Below are 16,790 nucleotides of genomic sequence, written 5' to 3' on the forward strand. Positions count from 1 at the left end.
ATCCAGTGAGCGGCAGTTCTGTGGGCGAAAATACCTTGTTGATGCCAGAGGTCAGAGGAGAATGGCCAGACTGGTTCGAGCTGACAGAAAGGCAACAGTAACTCAAATAACCACTCATTACAACCGAGGTATGCAGAAGAGCATCTCTGAACGCACAACACGTCGAACCTTGAGGCAGATGGGCTACAGCAGCAGAAGACCACACCGGGTGCCACTCCTGTCAGCTAAGAACAGGAAACTGAGGCTACAATTCGCACAGGCTCACCAAAATTGGACAACAGAAGATTGGAAAAACGTTGCCTGGTCTGATGAGTCTCGATTTCTGCTGCGACATTCGGATGGTAGGGTCAGAATTTGGCGTCAACAACATGAAAGCATGGATCCATCCTGCCTTGTATCAATGGTTCAGGCTGGTGGTGGTGGTGTAATGGTGTAGGGGATATTTTCTTGGCACACTTTGGGCCCCTTAGTACCAATTGAGCATCATGTCAACGCCACAGCCTACCTGAGTATTGTTGCTGACCATGTCCATCCCTTTATGACCACAGTGTTCCCATCTTCTGATGGCTACTTCCAGCAGGATAACGCGCCATGTCATAAAGCTCGAATCATCTCAGACTGGTTTCTTGAACATGACAATGAGTTCACTGTACTCAAATGGCCTCCACAGTCACCAGATCTCAATCCAATAGAGCACCTTTGGGATGTGGTGGACCGGGAGATTCGCATCATGGATGTGCAGCCGACAAATCTGCAGCAACTGGGTGATGCTATCATGTCAATATGGACCAAACTCTCTGAGGAATGTTTCCAGTACCTTGTTGAATCTATGCCATGAAGGATTAAGGCAGTTCTGAAGGCAAAAGGGGGTCCAACCCGGTACTAGCAAGGTGTACCTAATAAAGTGGCCAGTGAGTGTATATAAACAATTATATATAAACAATTATATATATATAATCTTACGAAGAGAAGTGACATTCCTCATATTGCCGTCCATGTTTTGTGTTTTAAAAGCGCATGGAGTTCTGGGGGGCTACTTTTTAAGAAGTCTACAGGTATTTTTTCCCTATATAGAGAGGATGTCAATTCTTTCATCCTCTTACTGATAGTTGGTTTTTCCAGGCCTTTCCAAAGTACAATAATTGTGTGTTTGACTTGAAGACAACAGAAATAAATCAGATTTCTTTTTTTTTTCACCTAGTAAACATTATGTAGGACACAGAGGGAGCTCATAAGAAACAATATGTGAAACCCTTTCTTTCACAAATGTGTGATAACAAAACATTCCCATTTACGATATGCCCTTATTTTTTCCTTATCTTTCATTTCACTTAACGCCCTGATTTGGGATACACGGACTGAAATTATATAGCTGAGAAGGTGTCACATAATTTCTCATTCATTTGTAGAGGCTGAATCTTCGTTAGCCGTAGGAGTTGACGTTTCAGACTCCGCAGCTAATTACCACTCTCGACCACAAGAGGGCGCCGTTCGCCTGTTCGACGCCACAGATGGCCGCGAAACGATCCGAGCCCCAAACTTTTCCTAGCGGCTTTCACTTCGCTCGGGCTCGTATTTATTTTTTTTTTGTGACCCGTCTCAAAAGGCTATCCACCATACATCTCATTAACACAATTAGCGAAATTATTTCTCCGCACCAAATTTCGTGGCATTATCGGAAGCACGTGAACCCCCCCCCCTGCCCTCCAAGTCTATAATTGTCTGAATATCGGCTGGAGAATTGATCCGAATGACGAGTCGTGTTGTCGTGTGATCGTCGGGACAGACGGCGGGGTCGTCCGCGCACACGTCAAACTGTATAATGGCTTTCAAATGTGGCTCGCTCCTCCGAGTCCCCGCCCCCGCCCCGCGCTCTTTATTCACAAGAAGTCACATTGTAGCCGGCAGCACGCTGGCGACCACAAGCCTTGGGAGCATCTCCGCCGCGCACGTATCCGGGCGCAGGGTTTGTGTTTTTATATATATATATAAACTGTTGCTTATTCTCTCCAGCAACGTCCGAGGCAAACATGACATTCAGGAGACTCAAAAAGGTCAATTCAGACGACCCGGGGAGCGGACCGTCAACACGGGACGGGGACATTTATCATTTTCCTTCATCCAAATCGGACAGTTGCAGGACTGCGGAGTCGCCGTCAAACGCCTCGGACGTGTACAACTACAAGACGCTGGCTTACTCCGGCGGGACGTTGCCCAGAAACTTCAAAAGGGTAAGGATGGGGGGAGAGGATGGGGGTAAAGGGGGGGGTAAAGCAGTTTTCACCTCTTTGTTGTATGAAACCAGAAAGTCGAATTTTAAAGTTTTGAGCTTACGTTCCGCGTCGGGTTGCGCGCGCGCTGCATCGTGCTGCGGGATGCGGAGGTCGTCTCAGCCGCGGCTGCCGTGAGGTCACAAGGTGGGGAGAACTGGCCCGGCTTTACTCACCCATCAGTCCGGAGAGTTGGGCTCGGTGCCGTCACACAGGGTATCGCCATCAGAGAGGCTCGATTTAAGTCGACTTGAATTGGAACACGTACTTTTCCGAACCAGTATCTGAGCACACCGCGGTGGCTACTCCTCTCCCAATCGATCGTTGTATCGGTTCATCAGACTTCATGTATACGGCACGTGCAGTGCACTGCTTTATATGAAAAGGGGGGGGGGGAGAAGGTAATGATAAATCAAGGAAACAGACGGGCAAAATGAAGAAGTGTCCCGTTAGTTCCGCCAGGGTACTCGGGGCTGTCTCACTACAGGTCGCGCAAAAAAATGTTTTCACCTCTTACTTGACATGTCTCGTGCCCTCCGGGTGACCACCAGTAGCCCAAAGAGGGTGAATGTGGGACCACCCACCCAGTGTGCGATGCACTGACGTGCCCTTACCGAGAAAATAGCAAATGTTACAACTATCCTCCGGTGTTGTTGCAGAGGGCTGTCTGAAGTTTGCGTGGCTAAGTCCTGTTTATTATTTCTACGACTACGTCCCCTCTTGGAGTAGATGGCCAGTCTTGGTTCTGGACCAACTATAAACACACAAAACAGCTCACCTGTTTTGCACCACTGATGTATACAGAAACAGATAAACTACAGGTATTCCCTTCTGCAGTGTGTCCTGTAACAGTGCATTGTACACAGGAGCAGGAACCCTCCCCCCATCCATACACAAACACACACACACACACACACACACACACACACACACACACACACACACACACACACACACACACACACACGTGTCACACACACACACACACACACACACACACACACACACACACACACACCCCACTGCTGGTCTCTCGGGGCATTAAAGAATAAATGCACTCATTGAGAAGGGCTTGGGACAATTCTGTAAGTGTTGGGGAAAATAAAGAAAGCAACATTTTACTACCAGTGGAAACTGTGGCACAAAGCCGGCTTTCATAGGGCCAACATTAAAGAGCGTGGCGGTAGAACAGAGGTGAATTGATTGTAGGTGGTTTTAGTGCAGCCTAACGGATGCGATATGGTTTTTATTTACTTTGTGAAAGCAGGGCGTGGATCCAGACCCAACTGTGGGCTCGGGTTTTCCCTCAATGCGATAATTGTGGCAGAAGGCCAAATATTGACCCAGTCTGGTCCGTTTATGGGGTGACATGTAACACGCACAGTGTCTGAAACGGATCATCTGAAATAGCAGAAAAGCAGCGCTTTTGTGTTTGACTGCGTCAGCAGTGTCCCGAGCCAGCCAGCTTGGCGTTAAGGTGAGGCTAAATATAGTAGATGCTTCGAAACTCCTCTCTCGTGTTGTGACGGTGCATTGGGTAAACACAGAGCAGCCACACATGCATAACTGGTTTTAACACTTGTGTTTCCGTGCCACAATTGTGGCTTGGAGGCTTGAAAAGACACGCGCGCACGCTGGCTACAAGAGTTGAAGGACTGGAAGTAGTCCAAACGTAGGTGGAGTGGAGGTTAAAGGGGAAACCCCTCATGTGGCTGTGGCACAAATCCCAACCGGTTGTATACATCATGTCTTGTTTTGTTTTCTTTGTACAGGGCAGCGGACTGCAGAAATGGAAACCACTGACTCAATCACCAGAACCAGAGAGGTACATCCCCCACCTCCACACACATTTACCCCATCTCCAGGTTCTTCCCTTTTTCGTCTTTTTTTTTCTTTTTGGCGTTGTCTTCCCCTAACCAGAAGATCCAAATGGTCTTTATTCAAATTCGTAGTTCGGTCTCAAAATCGGCTCTCTTGTTTCAGAAGGACAGTAAATGGTGACGGCCATGAAAAGGTTCTTTCATGTAACCTTTTGTGGACAACAATGCGCCGGTCCCTTTTTCAAGTTGCTGAATTTTTTTTTTTTAATCTTAAGTCTTGCTATGTCGGATATCCACGAAGTTGTTCATTAATTTGCATTCGCTGACATTTTTAGTCAGATGCCAATCTTGGTATCCCTTAATTCAGTCCAAAAAGACCCTTGTCCAGTTGTGCGTTTTGTTATGACGTACACGCCGGCTCGGGCCCAAGTAGAGCACTTGTCCAGTCCCAAGTCAATGGAGATGCCTTGCTGTGTGATTTACATAAGGCCACAGATTGGAGAAAGGTTTACATTGTGTCCTTAAAGTGCAGCTTTTCCATCTCTTCCTTCGAGGTCTTGCACTGTGGATTTTATACATTTTATTTTGTTTTTCTGTTTTTTGTATTTGAAGAGCCTGATTGAAACAATCTGAGCATCTCTTTAAATGATCCTCACCAGGCTAAATGATGGACCCACTGTTTCATTCCACATATTTTACGCTGTTGTGACCGTAAGCGTCCAGACTTCAAGGCTATTTCATACATACAGCGAATCCCAGAGCAGATAACCCTGAAGGGTTTATCGTTCCAGAGAATTTGCAGAGAACCTCGTCATTGTTTTGTGCCATTTAAACCGTACGATGATCAGTTTTCATCCATCGAGACCCAGACAGCCTGGTTGGGGTCGGGGGGGGGGGGGGGACAAGGCAGAGCATAGTTTTTTTTTACACCACAAACAAACTCTTTAATATATTTTTTCTTGTTTTTAATTTCAGGAAGGCGGTCATCCTGGAGAAGCAGGATGGGGAAGCGTTTGGCTTTGAGATCCAGGTAAGAGGATAGCGATGAGGGGGCGAGTGGGGTTGTTGAGGGCTTCTCGGTGCCATTGGCCAAGGATTCCCCCCCGTCTACTACATTAAGTTTACCGGAGATTACAGTCGGTGATCAAAACATGTCAACCCCGTCCCGATACTCTACTTCCTAATCTAAGCACGTGCCCGCTCCACTTGTGTCAGAGGTCGAGTATTTGGTCGACGGTTAATCCCATGATTTCAGAGAAGAGAGGATGGTTTTCTCCCAGTTTCTATTTCAGAAGCGGTGTGGTTTTCTCACACGCTCTCCATGGAATTACCTGCTTTACTCCCGACCCCTCAAGGGGGAGTCTCAGCAGACGGAAGTTTTGCACATTTGAACTCAATATCTCTCCCATCTCTCACATTACTCGTGTCTCCCCGAAGCAGTGCCTCACAATGTCTGCAGTGTTGTGCAGCTGTTGGTGCATGCCATTCCTCAGATATTCTTTGATATTCAGACTGGATTGCGCGCAGCTGATTATGTTTGATTTATCGGCGGTTTATAGTGAAGAATTTGCCTTTTTCAACCGCTGTCTAATAATTAGAGCAATGGGGCTCAGCTGTATGCCATGGCAGGCCAAGAGTATGCAGCTTTTCTTTCCAATCCACAACAGGCGACTTCCCTGTTTTCCTAATGAAGGTGTGCTAATCATCGAGATCAGCTGGGGTGGAGTCCAGATGGAAAGAAAACCTACATACCCTCGGCCCTCCATGGCACATGGTTGAGTACTTCTGAATTAGAAGGACGTTATGATGGTTGGGTCAGTCAGTGTTATCATAAAGAATGATTCTCCTGGATGGGGTCCCTCCATCTTTCTACCCTGCTGGTTCCTTCAGGAAGTGACATCACAAGGCCAAAGTCTGGTAGTCTAGCAGTGGTCACCAACCCCCCCCCCTGGAAGAGCTACCGTCCCGCTGGTTTTCACTCCAACTCTAACTTAACACATCTGATTCATGTCTGTGAATGTTCTCATTCATCCAGGTCATGGTTATCCAAAGGAGTCGAATCGAGTGCAACTGGACTTGGTATATATCCGTGAAACTTGGTATATATCCGTTTCATGGATATATACCAAGTCCAGTTGCACTCGATTCAATTCCTTTGGACACATCTGATTCAATTAATCAAAGGTAAGAGGGTAATTAGTAGAATCAGGTTTGTTAAATCAGAGTTGGAGTGAAAACCGGCAGGGTGGTGGCTGTCCAGGAGAAGGGTTGGTGACCGCTGGGAGATAGCTAGCTAGCTAAAGAATCCCGTGTTTCAGACTCACAGGCTTTATACATATAATAGTGTTGAAAAATCACATGAAAACTTGAAGAAAAAAAAAACCACACACTCATGCATAAAAACAGAACGCTCTACAGGCACATATGTTAAAGTGCTATGAACTATCGGGAGCTTTTCCCTCTTTCAGTTTGTCTTCCCTAATATGAATGGCCCTGTCTAAATTTCTCTGGTGTCACTTCTGTTCTGTCAGCACTGACATGGAGATAATGTGAGGATCCAATATGTAAATACCAAACCTGCAGTTCAAGTGTAATTTGCATGTTGTGTTACTCTGAGAGCCCCGAGCGGGAAGGTTACATTGAAACGGTGGTTAAGTACAGATGGATCTGAATTCTATTAAATTGCCCTGAACAATTTAAGATATTCAGTTTTACTAACTGAATGATCACTTCAAGACATCCAGGGAATGAGAAGTAGGCCTTGTGTGCGTGTGTGTGTGTGTGTGTGTGTACACACAGACATGGATATTCCCACCGTTTTGTCACAGTCCTTTGGGTTGTTTTGCGGGAGACATTTTAACCCGTAAGTCAAACACCTCTCACGGATGTTCTGACAATGTTGGCTGATGTATTTGTGGTAACAGAAGGAAGTCTTATCTATAATTTGCATTGACCAAGCCTTCCTCGGAGAGACAGTGTCATCAGAAAAGGAAGTGCTTGCAAATCATAGTTGCGTAGCAACTGTAAAGACAGCACAAATGGCCAGGAAAGCACCACAACTTTGACCTTTACATTTACAGTTAAATGCCAAATATGTTCCCTAAACTCACTGTCTCTCTGTCATTTTGCAATATGTGTCTGTCCTCATGGGATGGGGTCGAGCCTGAACTTTTTTAATGGGTGGGGGGAATGACGCGTGTTATAGGCAAATGGCTTTTTGATCTCCCTGTCACCTTTTTTGGGTGGTCAGGAATTAGGAACACTTTGTCATTTCATTTCATGTACTTGCATACATGAAATGAAATGAAATATCGCCCCCCCCCCCCCCAGTCCACAGCAGTGCAACACAAAGACAAAAACACATATCTAAAAACTACAAGAACACATATCAAACTATAAAAAAAAAAATCACTCTCTGCGAGAACGGATGCCAGGACGACTGTTGGAACTGCCGGTCTGCGTGGGCTAGCAGTTAGCTTAGCCTGCCTCGCTTCCGCGTCCTGTCAAACCGCCCTCGGTGTTTCCTCTTTGGGCGCAGCTCCGGGCAGGGCCGTGGTCCCTGGGCCCACAGGACGCAGCAGACCGAGCTCTCCCAGCTGATCCAACGCCAGCTCTCCCAGCTATCAAATGAAGACGTGGACAGACGTGGACAAAGACACTGCATGGATGGTACTGGGTGAGGCCGGCGAAAACGTGAATTCGCGCCGGCATCTTCCCATCAGGTGTGTGTCTTCCTCAAGTTCGGGTCCTCTACCAGAGGCCTGGGAGTTTGAGGGTTCTGTGCAGTATCTCAGCTGTTCCTAGGACCTCACTCTTCTGGACAGAGACCTCAGATGTTGTTCCTGGAATCTGCTGGAGCCACTCTCCCAGTTTGGGGGTCACAGCTCCTAGTGCTCCTATTACCACTGGGACTACTGTGGAGTTCACCTTCCACATCCGATCTAGTTCGTCCTTCAGCCCTTGGTATCTCTCTACCTTCTCATGCTCTTTCTTCCCGATGTTTCTGTCGCTCGGGACTGCTACATCCATCACTACTGCTGTCTTCTGCTCCTTGTTGACCACCACAACATCTGGTTGGTTAGCCAGCCCCTGCTTGTCAGACTGGAACTTGGAAGTCCCACAGGATCTTTTTGAACCTATTTAGGATTTTAGGCAAGATCGAAAGAAAAATCTCACATAATTCACATTCAAAAATCCTTATTAACATAAGGATTCTTATGAGCGTTCCCATTAACATAGGGACTTTCGCAAAGGCTGCTATTTAGTTTTTCAGTAGAAATGCTCTGCATGTTTGTGGTAACTATTTGAATATCAACTTCTGCCTTCCTTCCACCGATATTCGTTATAAACTAAAGTCGTTGCATTGTATGTCATCATGACTTCCTCTGTTTATCAGTGTACGTCAGTTCAGGGGTTTATCAAGGCCGTATTGTATTGCTACAAATTTCTTCGGCTGCTATTCATTAGGAACTGGGAAGTGCGACTAATTATTTTTCAGTTTCTATTCTTACATAAACTAAGCTTCTGGTCAATGTGCTTTATCTCCTCCAGACATATGGGTTGCATCACCAGGACCAGAACTCAGTGGAGATGTGCACATTTGTGTATAAGGTGCACGATGACAGCCCGGCCCAGCTCGCGGGCCTCAAAGTTGGTAAGTGGTAAAACTATCTACTTATTCAGTATTGCTTGACCTGCTTTTTGTTTATCTCTCTTTCAACTGTATCTGAGACTGAAATAACCAAGACACGCCTGGAAAAAGAGGAAATGCAGATGATGGTTTTGCCGTAGTCTCTTTTGCGCAGAACAACAGGGGTGTTGACCGCAAATGGGGCCCCGACTTTCAGCCTGCTTTCTAGAAAAGTAAAAAAAAAAACGAAACACGTTGTGTCTATTAATTTTGGAGTCAACAAACGCGTCACGAAAGGGCAGTTTCAGCCAACACGTGCGTGTCAACCTCCCCCTTACCAGTAGGTGAGTCATGGGATGTGTAATACAACAACAGTCTCAAATGTCATATTCGACAGCATCAATGTGTTTTGTTGGCAAACGTGGTTCCATTTGCATTTCCTCTTCTGCTTCAGAAAAAGCCCAGGGGGGTGTCCAGGTGGCGCGGCTGTCTATTCCGTTGCCTACCAACAGGGGGATCGCCGGTTCAAATCCCCGTGTTACCTTCGGCTTCAGGCGTCCCAACAGACACAATTGGCCGTGTCTGCGGGTGGGAAGCCAGGTGTGGGTGTGTGTCCTGGTCGCTGCACTAGCGCCTCCTCTGGTCGGTCGGGGTGCCCGTTCAAGGGGGAGGGGGAACTGGGGGGGAATAGCCTGATCCTCCCACACGCTATGTCCCCCTGGTGAAACTCCTCACTGTCAGGTGAAAAGAAGCGGCTGGTGACTCCACATGTATGGGAGGAGGCATGTGGTAGTCTGCAGCCCTCCCTGGCTCGGCAGAGGAGGCGCAGCGACCAGGACGGCTCGGAAGAGCGGGGTAACTGGCCAAATAAAATTGACAATAGGGGAGAAGAAGAGGGAAAAATTAAAAAAAAGAAAAAACCTCAGGTAAAAGTAGCTTGTGTTTACACCGGTAGGTCCAGTCATACTTCTTCACGTCAAGTCAGTGTTGAAAGTCATTATCCCAGAAGTAATAGTGACCATGAATTGGGAGAAAATGTAAAAAAGTTTGCGATATTTTTTACTTTATTGGACAACGTAGGTGAAATGAAAAGGCTTTGTTATGGTGGAGGAACTTTTCCCCCGCTACAACAACTCCATACAAGGGGCTGTGACGTAGGGCCAGTGTTACGGTTGTGGGTTAAATTTCTTGTTGAAGGGCCGTTGGACAATGGCGTCTTGACCTAGCTGGTCTTTCAGTGGGGATTCACGCACATGATCCTGGTCACAAGCTACTCCCCGTGAACAATCTCCGCGCTTACGTGTCGAAATGGGAGGGCGCTTTGGAGTCAAGGCCACCGCCTCCTTCCTCCATCTAGCCTGCATATGTCACTTCAGTTTCACTTCCTACATTCCTCACATGCCCGGTTTATTGTTCCCTCTGTGTTGTCGCTTAGAATTGGATGACCTCACCATACAAAGGAGATTATGTGGTGCTTGAAAGAGAAAGGCATTGTGTTTGAGAATCACAATACATCAGCCCTCAACACACCCTAAAGCGTATGTGTGTATGTGTGTGTATGTGTGTGTATGTATATATATCGATATAATGCTGTAATAACAGTTAAAGGCTCTCTAAAGCTCTTCTTCTAGAGGGGGATATGGAGTGTACAATAGGGCTTTCAGAGCTCAAAGTTGGCTTGCTTATATGCCACGACTGCACATGACTTAAAACATTTGTACCCCATATGGGCTCAGGAATCGACAATTGGTCGGCCCGCGATGTGCTTGGAATCAAACCAATTGCAGTTGGCCGCAGCTAAAATAACGCTACAATGGAATGACCTTCATCTTGATGAACACACATGTTTCGTGTGCACAGGGGACACCATTGCAAGCGTGAACGAGACCACGGTCGACGGATTTCAGCACAAAGATATTGTGCAGCTCATCAGGGCCTGTGGTAACACAATTCGGTAAGCAGATTCCCAGGAAAATGTGCTTGTTTGTTTTTTTTTTCTAATTAATGAAAACAACATTGAAAGAGGCTTATCGAGTTGATTTACAATCAACCAAGAGCCTCTGCCTTTCGCCCTCACTGCACAAAAGCTCGATATTTCAGCTGTGGATGTGGTGACGGCACAGGTTGTTAGAAATGATGATGAATGTTGGTGCAAGTCATCAGGGCCAACAGCCAGCTTACCGAGCAATGATTTGAAGCAATCCAAGAGAAGCTTACTTTTTAAAATGAGATGGGGAAACTTTACTTTTTCTAGTTAGAAAGTTGTTTTTTTTTTTTTAGTGACACTTCCACTGCTAAACTTATACCACAAAGTAATTAGGCTTGCTTCCAATACCTCGATAACAAAATACCAATTGGATGAGGCGCCCGGGTAGCGTAGCGGTCTGCTCCGTTGCCTACCAACACGGGGATCGCCGGTTCGAATCCCCGTGTTACCTCCGGCTTGGTCGGGCATCCCTACAGACACAATCGGTCGTGTCTGCGGGTTGGAAGCCGGATGTGGGTATGTGTCCTGGTCGCTGCACGAGCGCCTCCACTGGTCGGTCGGAGCACCTGTTCGGGGAGGGGAGGGGGAACTGGGGGAGAATAGCGGGATCCTCCCACGTGCTACATCCCCCTGGTGAAACTCCTCACTGTCAGGTGAAAAGAAGCGGCTGGCGACTCCACATGTATCGGAGGAGGTGTGTGGTAGTCTGCAGCCCTCCCCGGATCGGCAGAGGGGGTGGAGCAGCGGCCAGGACAGCTTGGAAGAGTGGGGTAATTGGCCGGATACAATTGGGGGGCCCCCCCCCCAAAAAAAACTCCCGGCTACTTTACAATTAAGATGTCCCATAGAAGACTAACTGAGATCTACCTATGGGACACTTAGAGCAGTGTTTCCCAACCCAGTCCTCAAGTTCCCCCTATCCTGCAGATTTTCATTGTAACCCTGCATAGGTAGCCCTGCTTGTACTTATTCAACCAATCATCCCATAGCACTTAATTATGCAAGGTGTGCAAAAATCTGACATAATTCATTGCTGAATGGTTGAATAACTACAAACAGGTACCTATTCAGGGTTGCAAAGAAAATCTGCAGGATAGGGGGTCCTTAACACAGTACAAAACCTGAGTGTTAATTTAACTCTGAGAGTGTACAAATGGATCCTTTTGGGTCCACTTTTACACTCTCAGAGTTAAATTAACACTCAGGAAGTTAAATTTACACTCTCAGAGTTAAATTAACACTCAGGAAGTTAAATTAACACTCAGGATTTTACTGTGTAGGACTGGGTTGGGAAACACTGACTTAGAGTAATAGCTCTTACCATGACACGCGTTCTTGACTATGATTGCTATTTCAAAAACACACTCTTGTAAGTCGCTTTGAATAAAAGCGTCGGCTAAATGAGAAAATGTAAAATTTTGTGAGTTATTAATGAGCCCATCATTTTAAGAAATGCATGACTCAAACATTGAATTGCTTTATTTAGGTTGCTTGATATATGTTCACCAACCGTCAGAGGGGTATCTTGCACACTTCGGTTAGAGGTAGGCGGCCGGCAGATTTAGTTTGCTGAGTGGGTGTTCAATTGGCCCCAGATTTCTTTCCTCGCGCTCACTCTCTGATTGTAGAAGATGAAAAGGACAATTTGCGAGGCCCCGTTTGCGAGCTTTGAATGCCTCCGCACGAAACTGTGAGGTTATCCACATCAAAGTAGTGGTGTATGCATAGACTGTATTGCCCCACATCATCAAATTATATTTGCCACCTGCAAAATTAAAACCCGGGCTTATTAACAAACTGTTCAAGTGAAACCCGGCTCCATAAAGTAGTCAACCCGCTACTCCTGTGATAGAAAAGACTCGCCGCACTCGAGGGGGGAAATTGTATATGTTCTTTATCTGTTTCCCCACTCGTAAAATGTTGAGACTAGACCCGTTTCCCTTGGGGTCTTGTGAAAAGACCCCGTCATATGGGGACACTTGTTTCCTTTGCTCTTTAACTGGCTGCCTTTGGTGTTCCCTCTTATAGTTTTTATTAGTGCCTCGTTGTGACGCTTATTAATTCAATTACTCTCTGGTTTTCCACTTCAGGCTAGAGACGGTTTACAGCGACTCCATCCGAAAAGCGGAGCTTGAAGCCCGGCTGCAGTATCTCAAGGTAATTTCCCCTCTTTTTACAGACAGAAATTATACCTTGGTGCCGCTGCAGAGGTTTCAGCTGTAATTAGTTTATTGCCGCCACTCTTGAGCGGGCCTAAATGTGCTCCCAACAGCACTTCAACCTCAGACAGGAAAAAAAGAAAGAAAAAAAAGAGCTCTCCCACCATGTTTCATGCTAGATATAGACACCAATCCCACTCCCCACCTGTTTGTCCCAACTGCCCCACCTGTCACACCAGTAATGGCTGCAGTTCCCCCAGCTTGCATGCTGATCGCTGCGTGTGCATGGAGAATAAGAGCAGACATAGCCACATTCTTACACATGGCTGTTTAAACGCTTCTAGGGGAAGTGTCTCAAGTGAGCTCGCTTTCCTCAAGATTACAACAGCTGTCCCCAGTATAATCCTCCAATACCAAATGTCCTGCAGCTTTTGGTGCCTATGTGTTTATTTGTACTAGTGAACATGTAGACAATTAAATACAGGGAATTAAACCGCCGTTGATCACACCACATTTGACACAGTTGAGATTTTTTTTAAAAAAAGGTTCCTGGTGTAATCTGTTCAATAGTATTACAGCTCTGTAAGCAATTAACAAATACAACTTTAATATATATGATTTATTCATGTTAATGGGTCATGCTGTGCTTTTCTTCCTGCAAGCATTTAAAACGCCTGTTGCATTTCTTTCCTAGCAAACCCTGCATGAAAAGTGGGATGAATATAGATCGTTGATGATGCAGGAACAGAGGCTTGTTCATGGTAGGTCTTTTATGGTCTCATTTGAATTTATAAGGGCTAATCTTTCAAAGTTAGCATCTGCACACAGACAGATGCCGCCATGAAAAGGCCATTCTTGAGGCTAATCATGCATATTCATGGCACCCGTCTCTGCTCATCCATTTTGTAAACTATCACGCATGTGATCTTAATGTGGACAGTTATGTTTTTGTTTTTTTAAGGGGAAACAATCACGATTTATTGACATTATCTCTATGTTGTAGGGATAAACCACTCCACTGGCAGCCAAAATACTGAGCAGTCTTTTGTGTGTTTCTGAAACACCATCAAAACTGTGTCTGCCAGTGACACCACTAGTGGACCATATGTGAATGTGAAAACTTACTTCCTGGTTTGCCAGTGCATTTTCCAGTACAACTGTATGTAGCGCTGATATTGACATTTCCTTATACAACGCAGCCTATTGGCAAACCAGGACATATCCCGATCTAGGAAGCTAAGCAGGGTCTGGTTAATACTTGGATGGGAGACCGCTGGGAATACCAGGTGCTGTAAGATTTAACCTGTGACGGTATCTCCCCGCCTGCCGCCCAATGACTGCTGGGATAGGCTCCAGCATCCCTGAGGGCAGGATAAGCGGTTCGGATGATGGATGGATGGATGAATAGCCCGCTAGTGACGTCACTGGTGTACAAGTTTCCATACAATTTTTGGCAACGTTTCAGAGATGCACAGAAGACCGCTCAGTATTACGGCTGCTAGTGAAATGTTGTCCCTGCGACATGTTCAGAGAGATAATGTTGAAAATAAATCCACGCTAGGCCACCTTTCTAACACAGCCTGTTTGTTTGCTTGTTTGTTATAGGCATAGTAATGAGTGACGCTGCGGTGTACGAGTCCCTGGAGTCAGCGGGAGTGTATGGGAGTCTGGGTGCTCCCAGCCCCGCCGCCCTGAGAGCCCTCCACTGCACCGGCAGCACCAGCAGCAGCGCCAGCTATCTCAGCACAGCCACCGAGGACGACCCGCTCTACCAGACCTGCCTCTACCAGGCGGACCGCAACATCGAATCGGATGGCGCTGAGAAAAACCAGCAGAGAGAAGAGCAGCTATCGCAGAGGCCGCACCGCCTTCGTCCAGCAAGCGAGTTCTTTACAAGTGCCAAGACCCACTTGACCCGCAGCGCCAGCACACGCAGCTACTTGAGGGGCTCTTCCTCGTCCTCATCGACGACGGCTGCGGGAGAGAAGCAAGGAGGATTCAACTCGCTCCAGCGAAAGCCCAAACAGAAGAGCTTCCGCAGGCGCCTCCTCAAATTCATCCCTGGCTTGAACCGACCGCTGGAAGAGGAGGAGAGTAAGCTCTGAGAGCCGGACTAGAGTTGCGCACCCAAAAATAAAGTGAAAAAGACCCAAAGACTGAGATTAACGGGGGACGTCCTAGCGGGCTGGCCAAAGAATACAGTGTAAACGGCACCAAAGAGTGAATTGAATGAGACCAAAGCGAAATAGCCCTACAGTTGCACCTCTCCGTATTTAAATGTCTAAACACGCCCCTTTGGCTAGTGATTTGTTTAGCATCTGTACAGGACTTTTTTTTTTTTTTTTTTTTGCTGTTTAAATTATTTATTTATTTTTTCTGATTTATGTACAGTATGAAGGATATTTCAGTTTTTACTGCATGTACCAAGTTTGATTCTGTTCAACAAATGACCCCCTTAGGATAATGATTGTACAAGACAACATTTTGTATGGCACAAATTTGTTCCCTTTGTACTTTTGGGTGTCTGTTTGATCCAGTTTTGTCTTGCCAAAGTTACAGAGCCTAAAAATAAATATGTGGCTTTTCAACATGATTTGCTGATTATTTTATGCAGCGTTTGCAAGAATGGCCGTCTTGTTCCACAAACCACAGCTGTTTGTCGGACTTTTTGCCAACAACTTAGCACACAGAGACTGAGGTTGTACACAATCTGTTTGTAATTTCCACAGTGGAGAAGTCTCCCGTTCCATGTGATATTCTTAAATATAGTGTCCTTTTATTTACATCCATAACTCTTAATCTCCTCCAAAACCCTTTGTCCCTGGGGCTGGAGGGTAGCGGGGAGGCTGTGGATGTTTTAAGGCCTCTATGGTTTGAGGCGTCCAGAATGGAGGCTGTTGTATTGAGTCTGACAGTTTATTGTTGAGAGAATGCTCAGGAATGTGCTGGAGAAAGGCATGACCCGAAATTCCAAAAACAGGCCGCCTTTCAGTTCTTCTTGCTGATCCCTCCAGTTCCTCACTCCCATATTCCCATGGTGGACTCAGCTAGCCAAAGGGGTAAATGGGGGTTGGCGGAGGAGTGTGTGTGTGTGTGTGTGTGGGGAGGGGGGGGGGTTTGCTTCAGTCTCTTTTCATTCCAGGGTCACAGCTGACCCATGAGGTCAGGGTGGTCACGCTCTCCACTCCCGTTCTGCGCCAAGATCCCTTCTGTTCCCTGCCACTCACTCGCAGTTGCGTCAGGAGCGTTGTCGGTGGTACGCGGTGGTATTTGCGCCGTTCGGGCCGTGCCCACTTCAGCCTTACTTCTGCCGTTGTGGGCAGATTAGGAGGAGGCGCGGGATGGGAATGGAAGCTGACGTGAGGGATTATTATGCTAGTTTGCTGGCACTCAAGACACGGCTTTAGAGCGAGCAGGCCTCTTCTAAAGTCTGAATGGGTAAGGATGGGGTTTACACAAGAGGACAGTGACCCAAAAACAATGCGTGAAAGAGCTATTTAGTGGACGGTCAAAACAAAAGAGTTGGCAGTCGGTAATTAACACAGTAGGAGGGCCGAGTCTGGGTTTGCTCGCTGAGCTGAACTGCAAATGTTTGGTCATGGCTACTGTTAAAACACTGCTGTTGATTTAAAGCCTAAGTGGTGAATTTGTTCTGTCTGCTCGCCACAAGCTTCGATCCAGACACACTTGGCCCGCAATGAACTGCAAATGGAGGTCAGTTTCTGCCTCATGACACGTTCATCAAATGTTATTTTAATTTTTAAGATGTTAAATTTACCCATTACAATCGCTGCATTGTACCACGCCGAATGAAAAAAAAAAAGAGAGAGAAAGATCTGTGCCGAGTTTAAAAGGGTCTGTGTTTTACCGCTGGGACCGGTTTCACAAAGACAGACCTTGACTGTGGCTTATAACAAATAGTCA

At 46.5% G+C, this 16,790-nt stretch overlaps 1 protein-coding gene across 2 annotated transcripts; it reads left to right on the forward strand.

Annotated features, from left to right (window-relative positions):
• Window positions 1-1,906: 1,906 nt before the first annotated feature.
• Window positions 1,907-15,447, forward strand: tamalin (trafficking regulator and scaffold protein tamalin). 2 transcript variants are annotated; one of them, XM_056274813.1, is made up of 8 exons: window positions 1,907-2,231; window positions 4,043-4,095; window positions 5,066-5,120; window positions 8,642-8,744; window positions 10,581-10,674; window positions 12,798-12,864; window positions 13,561-13,627; window positions 14,472-15,447. In XM_056274813.1, exons 1-8 carry the CDS (start codon window positions 2,031-2,033, stop codon window positions 14,969-14,971), a joined length of 1,140 nt encoding a protein of 379 aa, XP_056130788.1. In that variant the 5' UTR covers window positions 1,907-2,030; the 3' UTR covers window positions 14,972-15,447. The 2 variants fall into 2 exon arrangements, with proteins under 2 accessions (XP_056130788.1, XP_056130789.1); XM_056274814.1 differs by having other exon boundaries at window positions 2,154-2,231; window positions 10,457-10,674.
• The last annotated feature ends 1,343 nt before the right edge of the window (window positions 15,448-16,790 follow it).

Source organism: Lampris incognitus, chromosome 2 (genome assembly GCF_029633865.1).
Source record: "Lampris incognitus isolate fLamInc1 chromosome 2, fLamInc1.hap2, whole genome shotgun sequence".
NCBI lineage: Eukaryota > Metazoa > Chordata > Actinopteri > Lampriformes > Lampridae > Lampris > Lampris incognitus.